Source organism: Centroberyx affinis, unplaced genomic scaffold (assembly GCF_046629955.1).
Source record: "Centroberyx affinis isolate AG114_WGS23_722 - 3 ecotype Tasmania unplaced genomic scaffold, CSIRO-AGI_Caff_v1 ptg000615l_1, whole genome shotgun sequence".
Taxonomy (NCBI): domain Eukaryota; kingdom Metazoa; phylum Chordata; class Actinopteri; order Beryciformes; family Berycidae; genus Centroberyx; species Centroberyx affinis.
This window is the reverse complement of record NW_027279245.1, coordinates 1-21,561: the sequence shown is the minus strand read 5'-3', so window position 1 is coordinate 21,561 and position 21,561 is coordinate 1. Positions and strand designations below refer to the sequence as shown.

The following is a 21,561-nucleotide window of genomic DNA, read 5'->3' as shown; positions in this document are numbered from 1 at the left end:
AACCAGGTGTTTGCTTTGGGTTGATGGAAATCTGCTGATGAAATGTAACATACTTAAAAGTATAAAGACTTATCACAAATAAAAAAAAAGTTGGGTTGGCACCAATGGATGTGTGAATGTGTGTGTGGGTGTGTACACGCACATTAGCATTAGCATCTCAGCTCTAATTGATGTGGAACAGAGCTGCTCTGTCTCCAACCTTGTTATGACACATTCACAGACCTGGACTGGCACCGTGTGTGTGTGTGTGTGTGTGTGTGTGTGTGTATGTGTGTGAGTCTTTTGTCAGATGAACACAGTGCCAAGAGTTCAAAATTCAAAAGACTGCAAATCTGAGAATATTTGTATTGTCAGATATGATTTTGTCCAGAATTCCGTGACTATATTGTAGGTAGAGTGAACAGTGAAACAGTGAAACCACAAACAAAATAGTAATTCTTCTAGAGATAGATAGATAGATAGATAGATAGATAGATAGATAGATAGATAGATAGATAGATAGATAGATAGATAGATAGATAGATAGATAGATAGATACTTTATTCATCCCCTTGGGGAAATTCAGGTGTCCAGTAGCTCACATAATCTGTATTAACATATAACTATAGATTAGAGATAGTACACAATAAAAGAAGGTAATGCAGCATGCACAGGGTTCAAAACCAAAATTACTTAAAAGCAAAGAGTCAAATAAATAAATAAATAAAAGGTGCCAATAGAAAGTACCACATAGTCCTTGAGGATTATTGCACAGAGTCCAGTACTATTATTGCAGCGTCCACACAGTCCTTGACCGAGTCAAGCCTACACAGAGTCCAGTAGTAATATTTCACAGAGTCCAGCATTCTACATTCTCTAATTGTGTTAACTTCTTGTAAATGAAATAATGGCGATGATTAACAATTCATCAATTTGCTGGGGACCCCCTGGAACCCCCTCAAGGACCCCTGGTGGTCCCCGGACCCCACGTTGAGAACCACTGCTCCACCCTACATTGGTCAGGAGCGAACATTCTCCATCTTCCACTCTGCATCTCTCAGGAGATAACATCCTCCATCCTCTATGTTACATCTAACATCCTCTATCCTCTAATCTACAACTGCCAGGACCTAATATCCTCTACCTTCTCCACTATACCTGTCAGGGGCCTGGACACGCTCAGTAAAAAGGGGAAGAGCTCTACACTAGATCTACCAATCGAATCCATGAGCCTGAGCCTGCAGGATCTGATTGGTTACTTCCAACCGCCTGATGATCACCTGGAACATGAGGACAAACAGAACCGACTGAGAGCTCTAAAGAACCGGCAGAACCTCTTCCAGGAGGAGGTGGGGAATGTGTGTGTGTGTGTGTGTGTGTGTGTGTGTCTTATCTACCTGGATGTCCATGAGTATGAAGTTGGATTTCTGCCATTATCCTATCCAGTACCAGTGGTTCTCAGCCTTTTCCAGTAATGCCTCCCTTTTGATAATGATATATCATCTGCTGAATGGCATTGCCAAAGCATCTGAATACAACTGTATGAAATAATAAAAACATTAATAGTATCTCTCTCTCTCTCTGTAGGGGATGATCAGTCTTGTATTGGAGTGTATCGATCGGCTTCATGTCTACAGCAGTGCAGCTCATTTTGCTGAGGCAGCAGGAAGAGAGGCTGGAGACACTTGGAGCGCCATCCTGAACTCCCTATACCAGCTACTGGGTAAGCACACACACACACACACACACACACACACACACACATAATTTATAATTCATATTTTAAACTGTGCAATACTGATTCTGATAATAATTTTGTGCAATAATTCAACTGTGCAATAATTATTTAATTATTTAATTATTTACACTGTTGTATATATTGTAGTATGATGCACATATTTGTACATAATTCTTATTTCTCTTATTTCTGTATTATTATTGTTATATATTGTAGTATAATGCACATATTTTACATATTTCTTATTTCTATTTTTCTTATAATTTCTCTATGCTTATATATATTTCTCTTCTACAATGTGAGCAACTGCAACGTAATTCAATTTCCCCTCGGGGATCAATAAAGTATTTCTGATTCTGATTCTGATTCTGATTCAGACTGAGAGACAAAAATATAATGCTAATAATTTTTATTTCCATAGGTGTTTTCCAAAAGCAGAGTTTACAAAAGGCTTTAAAGTCGTAAAATACTAGTATGTGAGGAGATAAAAGTGAATTAAAAAAAAGGTTTATGTTTAAATAAAATTAAACACATAAAATGAAATGAGAATAAAAACAGTAGAAATTAGAAGAGCAAGAGAGATAGATACATCTGAAAATAGTTGGAGGAAATTCTTTGTGTTTTCATTATCACACTGACTGAAGGAAACAATGGCAGATGTCAGTCAAGTCTCTTCTCTCTCTCCCATTTTCCTCTCCTCTCCTCTCCTCTCCTCTCCTCTCCTCTCCTCTCCCCCACCTTCTCCTGCAGCTGCATTGATAAGAGGAAACAGGAAGAACTGTGCCCAGTTTTCTAGTTCGTTGGATTGGCTGATAAGCAGACTGGAGAGACTGGAGGCCTCTTCTGGTAGGTCGACTTCTCTTTGTTTAGCCAGTCACAACAATAGCAACAGAGAATGGTCATAAATTACCACTTCCTGTCTGTCTGCAGAGCCGCAGCACCGCCTACTATTGGCCCATAATTGGTGATCTGTCAATCACTAGGCAAACAACCCCATGATATATATCTGTTATATCCTGTTAATAGCACAATTATTTTGAAAAGAAGAATTGAAATTAGCAGCTGAGACCATAACTTCTTGTTTAAAAAAATGTATTGACTATGTAATTTTAGCAAGAAGTTGTGGTCCCATTGACTTCCATGGAGTTGGGACAGGTTTAGGGTCTATATAGCCAGCCTCTAGTGGACATTAGAGGAACTGCCACTGCTGCCACTTCTGTACAAGATAGATAGATACTGTATACCAAGAGAGAGAGAATATAGAGCAGATTGAGTCATGCAGTGTTTAAAGGCACCATGATTCATCACACACCTCCCATATATACTGCACACACACACACACACACACACACACACACACACTCGCACACACACCTACGTGCAATCACATAAGAAACACAAACACACTCCGGCTCTTCGTTGTGAATCACTTCCATGTTGTTCAGATTTAGCTCTGAGTGGAGGAAGGTGCTAGCTGCATCATCATCTCCCCCCCCCCACACACACACACACACACACACACACACGCATTCTCTCTCTCTCTCTCTCTCAGATGTGTTTAGTTTAGATGGAGGAGGACTACAGGTGCATCATCTCTGTTTCTATTTGTGAACCACCCCCATCACCCCATATACTGTATCTGCAACACTGAAATAGAAGCTGATAAAATCAATGCCTCCTTCATGGAAATTATTTTTTTACCTATACCTACCTATACCTACCTTTACCTTTACCTATAAGAAGTTAATCTTCATGCAACTTGAGTGTTTTGAGAAACATTCAAGCAAGAACTGTCTCCAGTACTAATGCAGGATGCATGCAGGATAAATACATGAAGATGGACTTCTACAATGACAATAAAAGATCTTTGAAGTTGGTGATAATGGTTTTTGAGGAAATCAAATGAATGTAACTTGCCTCCCAGGTTGGTGTTTGAAAAAGTAAAACCTATCTCTGAGTTGTGGAGAAAGCTGTGGTGAAAAACAGTAAAGTCTAGTGGTACTTTATTTGTATTCATTTTTTTTTTCTTTCTTTCTTTCTTGTTGTAGGCTATATTGTGGAATTTGAATCTTTTTTTGTTTGATCGTTTGCTATGTTTTCTTTTCCCTCCAGGCTGAATAACCTGTGGGGGGGGGGATTGAATATTAAAAAAAAAAAGTGTCTAAAAATATGAAAGTATTGAATGTGACAAAGTTAAATGTAATCAACCTTAATGTCATCTCTTCTGAATATCATCTTTGATGTTTTTTTCCCCTTTTCTTTGCTTCCAGATTTTTATCAATGGTGTTTTCAAATCTCATCATGTATAGACTGTTTAGCTCCCACACCCCAATTGATTCAGAATGAGTATGAAACTGCTGCATGTCCTCTGCTTTACCTGCTGGCATTTTAATAAGGATGGCCTGGTTTTGAATGGTTGCAGTGAAACCTTGTCTGTATTTCTAGGTATATTGGAGGTGCTTCACTGTGTGCTGGTGGAGAGCCCCGAGGCGTTAAACATCATCAAAGAGGGACACATCAAATCCATTATATCTCTGCTAGACAAGCATGGACGCAACCACAAGGTACAGACAACTCTTTATTTCTAAATCTAGAATCTGCAATTTGTCTCCTTGAGGCAGGGAGTGCATTGGTGTCCCTGCCCTCCTCCACTTGTCACTCATCTTAAAGAAACAGCATCTACCCTGAGGCTGAGGTAACCAGCATCCATAAAGCTACCACAGGGGTTGAAAAAGTAGACCACGAACACGGCCAATCTGCACCTAATGACTGTTGTAACTTCAGACTTTAAGATTTGACTTTAAATTTGGTAAAACACTGACGCACGTTACATGTAACCAATCAAGTCACAGTATGAACATCTGGAAATATATCAGGAAACTTGCTGGTAAGTTTTTGTTTGATTCTGCCTGCAAATATGTGTTTTTTTTTTCTCTTTATTCCTTTACTCTGCTTTTCCTTTTCTTTTCGGTTTCTTTTAATATTCTTTTACTTATTTTCTACTTTTCAACCTATTTATATAACAGTATTACTTTACCTATTGATTTGTTTATATTGTTTTGTTCTTTCTAAACTTTTTTGGGGTTTCATTACACCAGTGATTCTCAACCTTTTTCATATCAAGGACCCTAATTTAGTCCACATTAGAGCCACGGACCCTCATTTGATGAGATTTCTCTAAGACTCAAATCCGAGAATATTTTTATTGTTAGATATGATTTTGTCCAGAATTCCATGACTATGTGTATTGTAGGTAGAGAGATAACAGTGAACCTATGATCAAAACAGTCATTCTTCTACATTCTCTAATTGTGTTAACTTCTTATAAATGAGATAATAGTGAAGTTTAACAATTCATCAATTTGCTGGGTACCCCCTGGAACCCCCTCAAGGATCCCTGGTGGTCCCCGGACCCCACGTTGAGAACCACTGCATTACACTATATTGTAATGATGTATGATTGTTATTAAGGGAGACACTCCATAAGCCCCTTGGGGTTTCTTTGGTCTTCCTTGCACATGCTCTTTATGATGTTGGTATACATTATGGATATTTTGTATGAATATAAAAAAAATATATATGTGTATGTTTGTACTGCCGAACCTCTAATAGTGCCTGTATTCTCTGGTGTGTGTTGTCTAGGTGCTTGATGTGCTGTGTTCGCTGTGTGTGTGTCATGGTGTGGCAGTGCGCTCTAACCAGCACCTGATCTGTGACAACCTGCTGCCCGGCCGAGACTTACTGCTGCAGACCCGCCTCGTCAACCACGTCAGCAGGTACATACACACACACACACACACACACACACACAACCACAGAGCAGCCTAAGCTACATACATGAACACATTTGCATTCACACAAGCAAAAACGGAACACACATAAGGCAGACCGTCAGCCTATTACTATTTGGTTGAGCTCTTTTATGTCAAGAGATTATCTCTATGCATTATGTCCATTCACAATGCCCAGCTGTGGTACAGTGATAGTGACAGAATCCATTCATTGTCTATGGAGAGGAGCGGGGAGGGTGGTAAAAATTAAATCTGTCACTTAAGACATGTCATAGGTTTAAATAAAGGTCCTACCGTCTTAGAAAGATGAAACCCATTCTGCCACTTTATATTGTCCCTCCAATTTACATTCTAGTCATTTATCTGACTTTCTTATCTGACTAAAAACAAGCAGAACAAGCTCAGATCTAGGACATAGGAAACAGCAGTCGGTCAGTAAGTGTTTTGAATCTTTGTTTCTGGGTTAGATTTGGACTTAGGCTGTTGTCAGGCTTTGTTGTGGCTGAGCACTTCCTGGTTTCACTCTCTGATTTTCGATAGGTGGGTCAGCTGACGCGGGTCACGCCCTCTATCTGTTGCTTTGTTGTGGAAATCTGAAAGGGGCGGGTTCAGCCCTGGTAACGACCTGTGAATGGGCACAGCTGTGGCATTTCCTGGTATTTAAACACGTAAGTTGTGCTGTAGCGTCAGCCCTTGTATGTCAGCCTTTCTTGGGTAAAGACCTTCAAGTCTACCTGTGCGAGTCCACTGAGCAAGGACACAGATAAGCTACTCTTATTTTACTCTATTGTCCTCCCTTCGCACTCACCATGTGCTACCAATATATCCCTGTCATCCAGGGCAACCGGAAAAAACGCATCAGTCATAAAAGACAGCGCAGTCCTGAGAACCACTACTCTCTCAGAAAAGCCTCAGCTACCTCCTCCGCTTTTTCCTTTGGCTTATGGAATTGTCAGTCTGCTGTAAATAAAACAGAATTCATCCAAGCACTTGCAAACCTTTCTGACATTCAGGTACTAGCCCTGACCGAAACCTGGATCCGTCCAGAAAACACAGCCACACCAGCTGCGCTTTCAGCTGACTGTACTTTCTCCCACACACCTCTTCCGTTCCGTTGGGCGTGAAGGTGGTACGGGTGCCCTCATTTCCAAAGACTGGAAATTCACTAAGCTTTCTCCTCTAAGCAATAACTCATCCTTTGAATACCATGCAATCATGGTTACTGCTCCTGTCAAACTATTTGTGGTTATCTTATATCGCCCACCAGGGTTACTGGGGCACTTTGTCGTTGAACTGGACATGCTACTCTCAGCCATTCCTGAAGATGGCACCCCACTGATTGTCATGGGGGACATGAATATCCATCTTGACAAACCCCAAGCGGCTGACTTCTTTTCACTTCTGTCCACATTTGACCTCAAACAGGTCTCCACCCTTCCCACACACAAAGTGGGCAATACACTCGATCTGATTGTGACTCGAAACTGCTCCACGGCAAATCTGACTGTCACCCCCTTACATCTGTCAGACCACTTCTTTATTCAATTCACGGTTTCCTTACCGGAACATCCTCATGTTCTGCCGCAAATGGTCTCCTTCAGATGAAACCTCCGGTCCCTCACACCGGCTCACCTCTCCAATGAGGTCTCGGCTACCATGCCCCCTCATAATGAGTTCTCCTCACTCCATGTCAATGAGGCTACAGACACACTCTGCTTCTTGTAAGCCGCCTATCTAAACAACCTCTGCCCACTCTCATCCAAACCTGCTCGTAAAACCCCCACTAGTCCATGGCTCACCGGTGTCATCAGAGAGCAACGGGCGGGGCTCAGAGCAGCTGAGAGGAAATGGCGCAAATCCAGAGATCCCACTGACCTCAGTGACTATCAGACTCTCCTATCTGCATTCTCCTCCCATTTAAAAAGTGCCAAGTTATCAGGAGAAAATCAGCAGCGCCAAAGACGCTCGGAAATTATTTTCAGCTTTTAATTCACTCCTCAACCCTCCACCACCTCCACCCTTAACTTTGCTCACTGCTGACCTCTTCGCATCCTTCTTTACTGATAAGGTTTCTACCATCAGTAATCAGTTCTTTGAGCCTGACCAACTCAGTATGCTGCCACCAGCTAACAGGACCTCACTCCTGTCATTTTCCCATCTTACCGAGGAGCAAGTCTCCAAACTTCTGCTTGACTCTCGTCCCACTACCTGTCCGTTGGACCCCATACCCTCCAACCTCCTGCAGGCCATTTCGCCCACACTTATCCCTGCAGTCACACACATCATCAACTCCTCACTTACAACGGGTGTGTTCCCCACTGCTTTTAAGCAAGCCCAGGTTACCCCACTGCTAAAGAAACCTACACTCAACCCATGTCAGGTTGAAAATTACAGGCTGGTTTCACTCCTTCCTTTCCAAGACACTTGAGCGCACAGTCTTTAATCAAGTCTCTGAATTCTTTTCTGAGAACAACCTGTATGATCCTAACCACTCTGGCTTCAAACGCGGACACTCTACCGAGACTGTGCTCTTGTCTGTAGTGGAAACACTGCGATCAGCTGCCGGTCAGTCCTCTGTTCTAATGTTGCTTGACCTATCGGCTGCCTTTGACACGGTTAACCACCAAATTCTCCTCTCCACACTCGCTGAGCTTGGCTTCTCAGGATCTTCTCTCCGCTGGTTTGAGTCCTACCTCTCAGGGAGATCTTTAGAGTGTCTTGGAGAGGGGAAGTGTCTAAATCCCACTGCTTGTCCACAGGGGAACCTCAAGGGTCAGTGCTTGGACCCCTTCTCTTTTCAATACACCACCTCACTTGGCACAGTCATCCGCTCACATGGCTTCTCATACCATTCATATGCTGACAATACCCAGCTCCTCCTATCATTCCCACCAGACGACCCCACGGTCTCGGCAGGGATATCGGCATGCCTCGCCGATATTTCGGCATGCATGAAGGAACGCCACCTTCAGCTTGACCTCTCAAAGACTGAGCTCCTTGTCATCCCAGCCAGTCCCTCTGTACAACAACAGATCAGTATCCAGCTCGAATCAGCTCAGCTCATTCCCACAAAGTCTGCCAGAAACTTGGGTGTCATGATTGATGACCAACTAACCTTCAAGGAGCATGTGGCTTCTGTTGCTCGGTCATGCCGATTTGCTCTGTACAACATCAGGAAGATTAGACCCTACCTGTCTGAGCATGTAGCCCAACTCCTGGTACAGGCACTTGTAATATCACGCCTTGACTACTGCAACTCCTGGGGGATGAGTGCTATCTGCTGTTTATTTTGAGAGATCAAGGCTACCTCTTTGATCTTACTAGTTTACTGTATATCAGTGGTACCAAAATAAATGAAAGTTAGTCTGCCTTGTCTTTCAGAAGTGGATGTTTTACATCCAACAGCTGTGTACTCAGTGATGATTTCTATTCAGTAAGAGTGAGGACATACAGTTCATACAGTACTGTATATTAAAGGCATGGTTTTAGGTGGGTAACTTGAAAGTACTGGTAACACTTTACAATAAGGGTCACTAAGTTAAGGGTTAGTTAATGCGTAATAAGCATTAACTAACTCTTAATTACAATTAACTAATGTGTCTGGTAATCATTTACTAATGGTGTTCATGTTAACTAAGGTATTAATTTATACATTATTTAATACTATACTAACTATTAAATAATGTATAAATTAATACCTTAGTTAACATGAACACCATTAGTAAATTACACATTAGTTAACTGTTAATTAAGGGTTAGTTCATGCTTATTAAGCATGAACTAACTCTTATTAAGCATTAACCAACCCTTATTAAGCATTAACTAATCCTTAACTTAGTGACCCTTATTGTAAAGTGTTACCAAATTAATTTGAGTTACCTAGTAATGTAACTAGTTACTATTTAGGGAAAGTAACAAAGTAAAATAACTAGTTTTAAGTAACTTCAGTAACTAGTTCAAGTAACTTTCCCCAACACTGCATATGAATATACAGTATCTGCAACACGATTCATAAGGTTTGTACAATGTATTTTGTCTTTTTCTACTTGTGTATTTGTATTTGTATATTGTCACTTGTAATGTTTCTGTTTTTGTTACCTGCCTAGGGACTACGAATGTAAATTAGCATTTTTGCTAACTTCGGCATGTTTACATCTTGTATTTTTATACTGATGTTTATTAACGTGCTCTGTCCCTATCAAATAAACAAAATAAATAAATAAATACTCTCCATACACTCTTAGCAGGGGGAGAGGACTACGCTGTGTATTGGAAGCGCTGTGATCAGACCACTTAGACAAGCAAGTAGTTCAAATTTGCATCAGCTGTACCAATTTGTTGTCAAACGCTTTGGGAGTCGACACATTAAAATTCTTTCCAGTGGTCAGAAAAAGTTGGGTATAATTTAATAATAAGTCGAAAAGTCACCAAATCTAGTGACAAATTTGCCAATCTAGGCTGACTTTAGCTAATGCTTGGCTGTAAGAATGCTGTTCATTCACTCTCAAGGTGTGGAGCGCAAGGTACATTCAGGAACATTATTTTGAATAGCCTATCTGAATTATGTCACATACCCAACCGCCACCTGCTTGATTTGTTCTGCTGCCAAAACTGATGAGAAAGAATAAGCCACACAAACATCACCATCCATGTTTCTCCCTTGGTTTTTACAAGCTGCACCACTGGAATGCACAGAAGTTGTATTTCTAACCTTCAGCGGGGAATTTCACCACTTAGACTTCGAATGGAACGCAGCATCAGTAACATCCCCTCCTGTCCTCTTCCCCACAGCATGCGTCCCAACATCTTCCTGGGTGTCAGTGATGGCTCCGCCCAGTACAGGAAGTGGTACTACGAGCTGATCGTGGACCAGGCGCTGCCGTTTGTCACGGCCGAGGCCACTCACCTCAGGGTGGGCTGGGCCAGCACTGACGGTTATGCACCCTACCCCGGTGGGGGGGAGGGGTGGGGAGGCAACGGGGTGGGCGATGACCTCTACTCCTATGGCTTCGATGGACTCCATCTGTGGTCAGGTGAGGGGGTTTGTGTGTATGTGTGTGTGTGTGTGTGTTTGTGGGGAGGGTTGTCTGTGTGTGTAAAGAGAGAGATGTTGGTTGGTATGGTTGGCATGTATGGTTTGCAGTTATAGCTGCAGGGCTCTATGCTTACTTTTTTTTTAGGAGCACCTGTGACCCTAAATGGCCACAGTCAAAAAAGTAGGGGCAGTCGATAGTGTTTCGAAAGCAGAGTTTCACGGAATCCAAACGCCACTTTGGTGTTTTGATTTATGGCACTCCAGACATCACTATGCTATATTTAGTCCCTTTTCTTATGTAGTCTAAACACCACTGTGGTGTTTATTCTTGACAGTAACCCTTTTTACATTGTCTCATATGGTTTCATATTGATACACCCTCATGTGGTGTATCAACCACCTATTTTACCCATTTACTCAATATTGTTCTTAAAGTTAAAATATCTTCATTACTACAAATGAGGACAGAAAATATCATTATGCCTCGTTTATGATTCATGCTGTCACAAACAAATCCTCTTAGTTTCATCAATAAACAATCAGCAACATACAAGATATCGTATTGTAGGGCCCTCTTTAGCCCAATTGGTACAATTTTGAAAATGCCCACATGAAGCAATGACCCTAGGTTTAATAAAAATCCATAAATTAAGTCCAAGATCTTGTGTGATAGTGATATTGTATATTTTATAAACAATTAAACAGACATTGTCTGACATAGACCCCCTTTGGCCACTTTGGTTCAGTGGCATCCGAGATGTTGTGCATGATGGACAAACAGATGGACAGACAGACAGATAAAGCCAGAAGGATGACATCCTCTGCAAACAGCAGAGATACCACCTCAATGCCACCTCAATTGGACACTCTCCAGACCTTGGCTGTGCTTTTACAGTATATCCTGTCCACGAATATCACAAACAGGAGAAGGGACAAGGCGCACCCTTGTTGGGATACAATGCCCACGTTGAACGTGCTTGACTTAATGCCAAGAATACGAACACAGCTCTTGCTCTGAGTGTACAAGGACCGAATGGCTCATGGCAGCAACCCCGGCACCCCATACTCCCGCAGCACCTCCCACAGAATACCTCGGGGAGCACAGCTCTGAGCTTTTTCCAAATCCACAAAACACATGTAGACAGGATTAGCAAATTCCCATGACCCCTAGATTATCTGTGAGAGGGTAAAAAGCTTGTCCATTGCTGGTCCATTGTTTCACAACCAGGATGGAATCCTCATTGCTCCTCTTCAAACTGAGGTTATCTCCTTTCAGGACCTTGCCACGATAGTCGGAACACACCCTTCTGTCCCCTTTTTTGAAAAATGGGACCACCGCCCCTGTAGGCCAATCCAAGGGCACTGTTCCTGAAATCCATGTGACTTTGAAGAATTGTGTCAATCATGATAGCCCAACAATATCCAGAGTCTTCAGCATTTCAGGACAAATCTCATCCACCCATGACACCTTGCCACTGAGGAACTTATTGACAACCCCAGTGAGCTCAGCCAAGGAGATGGACTCTGACCGCCCCCCGAATCTTCCAGATCTGAATCCTGTCCAAAGGGTGTGTTTGTTGAGTTTAGGAGCTCCTGAAAGTGCTCCTTCCACCTCCTGACAATATCCTTAGTTGAGTTCAGCGTTTCCTTGTGCCTGTGGGGAACAGCCTGGGCAATGTCCCGCCTTCCCCTCCTGAGTCGCATGGTTTTCCAGAACCTCTTTGAGGCCGTCCAAAAGTGATCCTTCATAGCCTCTCCAAACTCCTCCCACACCTGGGTTTTTGCTTTTGCAACTGCCACACCTGCAGCCTTTCTGGCCTGCCGGTACCTCTCTGCTGAGTCTAGAGTCACCTGTGCCAACCAGGCTTTATTATGGGCAATCCATGACTAGTACAGAAGTCCAACAACAACACACCACTCACGCGGACGCATTGAGGCGACCCTCTCATTCAGCAGGAGAAACTCCAACTGTACAGCAACCAACTGGGAACTCGTGAGTAATTAGGAAGGACCTAAATATACAAATGATCTATAAACAGGTCCATTTGGATAACCTCTACATTTGTTTGAACGCGTTTTTTCCGTAAGGCTTTTTCAGTTTATGAACTATCAACACCAACACTGGTACACATGCAGAAGGGATGTAAATACACAAATGATCAATAAACGGGTCCATTAGGATAAACAATCTGGCCACCACAAACCAATGAGTTCATTATCAAACTTGGCAGCTTTATCTGGCAAGCTATTTCAGTCATATGTACCAAATTTCATGCAATTTGGTGAAAAGAAGGGACAGTAGTGACATTTCAAATTTTAAAAAGCCATATCTCACATGAATTATGCCTGTTGACACCAATCTTAGTAGCCAGATCAGCTACCCTTGCTTCACAATTTTGCCCCTTGGACCACCCAAGTCCACCATAATGGTATGATTTTGGTTGGTGAATTAGGGCTTGAACCCCGGAATCGCTGCTAGTGGCTATATTTGGCTATAATCTAGAATTTGGAACAACCCGTAGGGACCCTCTTGTATTTAATCTAGAATTTGGAACAGCCAGTAGGACTCTCTTTTTTTAATCTTGAGACAACAAAACCCGAGACAGCAAATAAGGACCTCACTGGATGTCACTGTTCTGTTGACACTACCATATTGACTCCAAAGCAAAAGTTCAAAGTTAGTGAGTGATTGTGCTTACCATTGCTATTTTATTAAATAAAATAGTACAGATTAAAATGCTTGTCAAATTTTGTGCTATTGGTTGTAATCATTGTTGTGAAGAACAACAGATCAGGGAGTTTATCTGCAAACTTTAGCGGCATCAGCAATGTTGGTAGCAGAAGTAAGGTTCACATCCTCCAAGAAGGATGTGAACATAATGTAAAGATGTTAAAATTGGGGTGATGTGAGCTTGTATTTCTTTTTTAAAGATTGTTTGTATGGCATATCTGCTTCATTGGACAGTTTAGAGTGAGTGTAAGGGCCTGACACGCTGCACTGCCTTTTATTGTTGAAGCCTACAAAGTGGAGCAGCCTGCTGCATTTTTGTGTTGTGGTTGCTAGGCAACCACAGAATCATCTGACGATTAGTGTCACTCACTCAACTAGTTTTTTATTGTGGTAGCTAGATTTCTGTCAGGAATCACTCATGTCATAGCTTAACCATTTATTGCAAATAGAGATAGCAATACAGCTTGAATATGGTTCTACTCTTGGGGATGCTCCCTGCTACAGCATAACACATAGAATACATAGCACATGATAAATAAAATACAGGGAGCATTGCAAATAATCCCCCAACCCCAACATAGAGCCAAACCATAATCAAGTCACTAGTACGTGTCCGGCCTTCCTGATTCTTACCAGCAGATGTACACAAAGGCAAGATACTGCTTACAGTATCCTGAAGAGAGAATATTCTACCTGTAGTGGGTGGTGGATGGGGACCTGTCTACGGCAAACCATGATACCTTAAGCCAGAGATTCTCAACCATTTTCATATCAAGGACCCTAATTTAGTCCACATTAGGGCCACAGACACCCATTTGATGAGATTTTGTCTCCCAGACCCACATCTGAGAATATTTTTATTCTCAGATATGATTTTGTCCAGAATTCCATGACTATCTGTATTGTAGGTAGAGAGACAACAGTGACATTATGATCAAAACAGTCATTGTTCTACATTCTGTAATTGTGTTAACTTCTTGTAAATGAAATAATGCTGAAGTTTAATTCATCAATTTGCAGGGGACCCTCTGAAACCCCCTCAACAACGCCTGGTGGTCCCCGGACCCCACGTTGAGAACCACTGCCTTAAGCAAAGTTGAAAGAAGAGCAATGGTTACAGTGTAACGAGTTGGCAAGATGATCAACTGTAACAAAACAGTTCTTTATTCAAATTTAGCAGCACGCATGTAGTTTTTTTTCCCTTTTGACTATACTATTTTTTGTTAGGCACATTGCCAAAATGCTCACATTTCATTGCTTGTTTTTTGTTATAAAATTATATAATCTTGGTTGAAATGATCTAAATTTAGGTTTAGATCAATCTTAGATTAAATTGGTTAAACTGGGGTCAAATTAAAATTTCTGCAACAAATCTCTGATTAATTTTAAATCTGGATTAACTAATTTTAATCACAGTTTTACGCAACTCTGATTACAACTAATGGTACAATCCAGTGTTAAGTCTTTCATTCTGGTGATACTTGATGTTGTTTGATGCAACGTGCCCAACAATGCCCGAGGCGGTGGAGTGTTCATGAAGCCGTGTGGAGTATATGTACCTATATAACCTATATATAAACCTGTGCGCCGGGAACAGAAGGTAGCTGCTTTTGGTAAAGTAATGTGATGGACCATGGAGGGGCCCACAACAAGTATGGAGGGAGAACTGGAGAGAGGAGAGGATGGATGGAGATGGTCGCCGGCACAGAGGAGAAACTCACAAGCTGGGAGCCGATGCAGTGGATGAGGCTGAGTGAGGACTGGCTCCCACGGAGAGAGGTTGTCCTCTCGTGGGAGAGGACAACCTCTCCAACACCTGGAACCTGTTTAGGGACAATTGGTGTCAAACACGCCAGGGTCTTTAGCCTTGGCTCCACGCCCAATCCAGGGGTGCTCTGGAGGTGCTGCAGGAGTCAGAGGCAGAGGCTGTTGGCAGCAGGCCACTGGAAGTTAAAAGCGATAAAAGCAGAGTAAATGTAGGGTAAAATCAATAACACCAAATAATAATAAAAGAGCAAAAATAATAAAAGAAACTGAAAATCCTAGGGTCAGTTTAAGATCAACAAACTGTAACAAACTTTGCATGTGCGACCAAAATGATGTTAAGTGATGCAGTGCCTACACAGCTTATGTTTAATATCCCCATTTACTCAACTGTCTTTGGTGTGTCCTGTTACTAATTTCTTCTGCAACAACCCAGTTTGCTCACAAGGGAACATTTAAGTTTCAACTAATCTAAAAAAAGAAAACAGAAATTTGATTTTAACCCAGGGTTAAAATCAGGGTTGAGACAACAAATCAGGTTTATTTCCAGAAAATCGAGTAAACCCAGGGTTAACTCTTACCAACGTGAAACATGGAAAAGCATCAAATTTGTGTTGTCCAATCATTTAACTTTTTTGACTTGTATTGCGCTCATGTGTTTTTGTATTGACTGTTTAGAACCCTGAAATACGGAAGCGTAATGCATTAACATTTTCTGAATTAACGAGATAATTAGTTAGCTGACATAATTTGGCATGTACCATGTAACTAAATACCTTAGATACCTTACCTGTATTGACCCCATACTTGAAATCATATAGCACTGTTGGAGGGTCAGGCTGATTAGCAGCAGCAACCGTAGGCTACTCCATGCAGGTGAAAGCTTCTCGCAGGATTTTGAGGTATCTCGTTAATTCAGAAAAACAGAGCAGAATTTTTTTTTCCATGAAAACCTTTCTCAGAATTCTGAGATAATTATCTTGTTAATTCAGAAAAACAGAACAGAATTTTTTTTCCATGAAAACTTTTCTCAGAATTCAGAGATAATTATCTCGTTAAGTCAGAAAAACAGGGCAAAAATGTTTTTCTCAAGTGAATGCATTACGCTTCCGTACTGAACGGTTGTTCGTTCCACAGGCATTTGACATTGGGTTAATGAGAGCACAGTGTGAATCTCTTAAAGAAAAATCTAGTTAATTAAGTGTGTATGAAGAGGGGCTAATACAACCTAGGGCTAAGTGTCAACCCTGTGTTAGAGATAACCCTATGTTAAGAATGCATAGTGTGAAAAACCTCTTCAGTCTAATTTTTTCTGCAGTGTGAACAGAGAGCTTCATGTCTTTCTTGTCTTGAATTTTTATGATGACCTTTTTCATCAATGACACCGTGACTCATCAAGTCATGGTGTCCAATTCATTACTTTTTGAAGTGTTTTCCGAAGTCCATCTCTGGGAATTTGTTTTCCTATGAGTCAAGTTGTTCCAGAGGGTCAGTGTGATGAGTTGGCTCGCAGTGCCTCGTGCTAGTAGGATTGTGACTCAAACGTTTATTGCTGTTTTTCATCCCTCTCCCGCCCCCTTACCCCTTTTTCCACCAATCCCGGGCAGGCTGCATTGCGCGGACGGTCAGCTCACCCAATCAGCATCTGTTGAGGGTGGAGGACGTAGTGAGCTGCTGCCTGGACATGAGCGCGCCCAGTATCTCCTTCAGAATCAACGGCCAGCCAGTTCAGGGCATGTTCGAGAACTTCAACTCCGACGGCCTCTTCTTCCCGGTGGCCAGCTTCTCCGCCGGGGTCAAGTCAGTGCTTTCAAGGAACAGTTTACTGTACCCCATTATGAAAATTCTGTCTATATTTACTCCCCCCATATCAGAGGAAACTCCATTGAAGTTTGTTTGACCATCGTACACGCAGCCAGTTGCTGATGCAGTTCAATCTCAGTCTTGTCCTACATAATTGAAGTGAATTGAAGGTTGTTAAGAGTTCCAAAAAGGGCAGCCATCAAATTTAGCTCAAAAGCTCCTGCAGCATAATCAAAGCAGTTTGTAGTCAAATCTATCCACTGTGTTCCCAAAAAGCCTAGATTTACCTTATCATGTAGTACCAGTGCCTGAAATGGGCCGGTACTCACCGGTACTGAGTACTGGCACTTCTGATTTTTGTCCACATGAGTACCCTTACTTGTTATTCCGTACCGCCACCTCTTGGTACACCTTAGTTGGATGAAGAGAGTATCTCCATATGAAAAAAGTGCACCATAGACTTGATAGGGCTTCATTTAAGCAGACAGCATCCTACAGACTGAAGGCAGTGCTCCGCTCACACAGGGTTAGTGAGTCAAACTGCAGCCGAAAACAAAGCTGCATAGATCAAGTGAAGAGGTGTCACTCTGGCCCTAAATTAAATAGCCTCTTGTAATTACATGCTCTGCAATATTAAGATCTTAAAACCATTCTACTGACGTTTTGCCCCGCAAAGGCAGATTGTAAAGAATATAATGGCTTACATTCTGATGCAGGACTTTGTGGGCAAAACGACAACGGAATGATATTAATTATGTAGAAGAAATAAATACATTTATATTGTGAGCAGAGTGATGCCTCTTCACTTGATCTTGATCAAAATAGTCATTCTTCTACATTCTCTAATTGTGTTTACTTCTTGTAAATGAAATAATGGTGAAGTTTAACGATTCATCAATTTGCCGGGGACCCCCTGGAACCCCCTCAAGGACCCCTGGTGGTCCCCGTACCCCACGTTGAGAACCACTGGCTTAGGAGACGACTGAGATGGAACTGTGGTACCTCTATCTTACTAATTAGCTCGCTGTGTATTTGTTGGTTGTACAAACCTCAATGGAGCTTCCATTGACATTAGGGTGAGTAGATAATGACACAGTTTTCATATTGGGGTCAACTGATCCTTTACGGCTAATATGATTATAATTATGATTTTTGCTTGGGCCTCTTCAATGTCTTCATTGTTTTGAGTCTTGTTTTCCAGAGGCTGTAGTCTTTACTGCAGAGATTTATACATTTGATACTGTTGACTTAGAAATCATACAAGATGTATACCTGAATCTCTCTTCTCCTCCTTGTCTCGTCTTTCGTCGTCTTCTCCTCCTCCAGGGTTCGTTTCCTCCTGGGGGGTCGTCACGGAGAGTTTAAGTTCCTCCCTCCTCCAGGTTATGCTCCGTGCTATGAGGCAGTGTTGCCCAGGGAGAAGCTGAGGCTGGAGGCCAGTCAGGACCAGGCAGCAGCCAGAGACCTGCTGGGACCCACTGTCACCTTGAGCCAGGCAGCATTCACCCCAACACCCGTAGACACCAGCCAGGTAGGAATGTGTGTTAGGGTTGTCACTAGGTGGGCGGGGTGGGGGGCACAAAGTTAGGGTAATTTCCACAGCATTGTTGAATACTCACTTCTGATTGGCCAATGAATGCACTCTGAGATCTGTTATGTCAGATTCTGTGTTTGAAAGCGTTCAGGTGATGTTGGAATACAGCAACTCAAAGCAACAACTTGAAATGTTGATGCATTCAAACTCATTTGAAGCAATCAAATGCCTTGACTTAAGTCAGTTGCTTGGCAGTTTTTTGGCTGCTGGTTTGAAAAATTAAGCAATTTTAAGACATTACTTTGGGCTCTGGTAACTTGTGGTGGGCATTTGTCATTATTTTTGACAAATGATTAATCGATTAATCGAAAAGATTATCAATAGATTCATCGATAATGAAAATAATTGTTTGGGAATTGGGAATATTCCTACCCAGAGAAAGTCAACTTTTCTACCATTTCTCATCCAGTGTATCTCATTGTGAGAGGATGATGATTATGAGGAAAAGAAAAAAAAAAGATGGAGGTGGGATATAGGTTTGGATAATGCAACTTCAATCCGATATATTTCGAGGAGGTAATAACAAAAGCAACAACTTATGTTTCTGAATGGTAGCTGTAATATTAATACTGAAATCTTTGTGGATGTAAATAAATGGTTAAAATGTGTGTGTGTGTGTGTGTGTGTGTGTGTGTGTGTAGATTGTATTGCCACCCCACTTGGAGAGGATCAGGGAGAAGCTTGCAGAGAATATACATGAGCTGTGGGTGATGAACAAGATAGAGCTGGGCTGGACCTACGGAGCAGTGAGTAAAAATTCTTTAAATTTAAGGCCTTCAAAAGTATTAAAACATACAGTTATTAGAGGTCTTATTATTTCACTATGTTGTGCAGGGTAAGTTTCATTTTGTTGCAACTTTCAAATTAGATAGTGGTGTTGGCAGATTCTTTACATTCAGTGATATTTAATCGAGGTAGAGTTGGAAATTAAAGGAATAGTTCACCCAAAAATGAAAATTCTGTCATCATCTACTCACCCTCATGCCAGTTGAAACACAGGTGAAATTTGTTAGTCCATATAACACACAGGGAGGTTGCCAGACTTCAGTTGTTTTGGAGAAGGCTGCTATGGAGTTGTGCTGGCAACCTCCCTGTGTGTTATATGGACAAACTTCACCTGTGTTTCAGCTGGCATGAGGGGGAGTAGATGATGACAGAATTTTCATTTTTGGGTGAACTATTCCTTTAAGACAAATGAAATAAGGCAAATGCCATTAATTGTTAGTTTCAGGTGTGAATGGGACCGGCAATACTATTAGTTTTATTTCTTATGTTGTATTGTATTACTTGGTCTTCCTGTTGGTCATAGTAAGTTTGATCCACTTGCATGTCCACTCAGAAGAGGGTTAATGCAATATACCAGATATGTTCGGTTTTCATTGCACTTCCTATAATAGACATAATTGGACATCATATCCCTACATTTTATTTGAATTTCCTGGTGTCCTTTTTCTTATCCTGCTTTTTATATTTTCAGAACTTTCATTAGCGAATATTCATTCTTTTTTTTTTTTTTTTAAGTATTGTTTCCAAAAGTTGACAGATTTTCAGAGTTTTCTTTCTTTCTCAAACACACTGCTAGTACATGTTCACAGTTATAATACCTGTAATAGTTACTAATGGTTGTGGTTATTGAAATGTAAATATGTTATTGGTTCCCTTTTTCCATTGTCCTATCCTGCATTTGTGTGTGTGTGTGTGTGTGTGTGTGTGTGTGTGTTCCAGGTTCGAGATGATAACAAGCGGCAGCATCCGTGTCTGGTGGAGTTCTCCAAGCTTCCAGAACAGGAACGAAGCTACAACCTGCAGATGTCTCTGGAGACTCTCAAGTAGGCATGAGTCCTCTACTATATATGCCGATATATGGATCCAATATTGTCCTTTTATTAAAAATGACATCTGGCCTGGTCAGTATACTAGGCAGTATGTAGCTGTCTATTAAGCCTCTATACATCATATCGATTTGAACTTAAGTCACAACATTGATTTGATAATGGACTCCATATCAGACAGTCATGGGCCATGATTAACCTTTTGGATTTCTGTGTGTGTGTGTGTGCGTGTGTGTGCGTGTGTGTGCATGCGTGTGTGCGTGTTACAGAACTCTCCTGGCCTTGGGTTGCCATGTTGGCCTAGCTGATGAACATGCTGTGGAGAAGGTCAAGAACTTGAAACTTTCGCAAACGTAAGTCACCTTATCTATTAGACAGCAAAAAAAACAAATCACACCATAACTCAACAAGGAGGAAAAGGGTGCAAAATATTAAGGCTGAAACGATTAGTCGACCTAATTGCCTACATCGACTACGAAAATACATCGATGGGGATTTTTACACATCTTTACATTTTCAGGCTGTATCAGGCTGTGTACGGTCAATGATGCAGTGCGCAAAGGCAGCGCTAGGTGGCAGCAGTGCTTAAAATGTCCAGCTGATCGACATGCAATAGACAGGCTAAGAAGACGTTTCCCTAATGGAAGACGGCTGAAAATACCATGGAAAACACCACCGGACCGGCGGGACGTTCAAAGGAATTTACCGCGAGACCGCGAGTTCCAAAACAAAGTCGGTTTTCAGCTCTAGAGCATAGACGCTCTAAAGCCAATAATACAGCAGAGTAAAACCTCTGTAGCCTATGCAACAATGCAACACACCAACATTTAAAACCAAAGTATCCCGGAGCCACTTGATGGAATGATAGTAGCCTAGCTGGTGAGTAGCTAACGTTGTTTATGCTACCTGGCTATCAGTGACGGAGTAACGTGACTACAGACCTTATATGTGCTGAAGCTCTGGCATAGTTGTGGTTAGGTAACTACTGACCTGAGAGGATAAATATAACTGACAGCTCTCACCTCCAAACAAAACGTTTTCATATTGCCATAAATCCATAGTCTGCTATTTTCTTTGCCACTAAATTCATGTTTATGTGAAGAGTATTTTATAATTTTGAATTAACGGCGCTCAAATAACAGTTACAAAATGTTAAAGAACAAGCCCAAAGTTATAGTAAGTTCATGTGGTCTCTCACCTCTACTTGTACACAGAGGATCCATGGCATTTGCAGGCATTAAGTTACTGAATAAAAGACAATATTATTCTATTATAATATACAAACAAAGGTGTA

At 41.6% G+C, this 21,561-nt stretch overlaps 1 protein-coding gene across 1 annotated transcript; it reads left to right on the top strand.

Annotated features, from left to right (window-relative positions):
- Positions 1–1,040: 1,040 nt before the first annotated feature.
- On the top strand, positions 1,041–20,620 carry LOC139643467 (ryanodine receptor 2-like; the record flags this gene model as incomplete). Its single annotated transcript, XM_071518614.1, has 11 exons — positions 1,041–1,328; positions 1,567–1,702; positions 2,468–2,563; positions 4,163–4,281; positions 5,360–5,493; positions 10,300–10,541; positions 16,646–16,838; positions 18,168–18,372; positions 19,077–19,181; positions 20,161–20,264; positions 20,537–20,620. Coding segments are annotated over 11 exons (1,706 nt in total), but the record flags the coding sequence as incomplete, so codon positions are not given.
- Between the last annotated feature and the right edge of the window lie 941 nt (positions 20,621–21,561).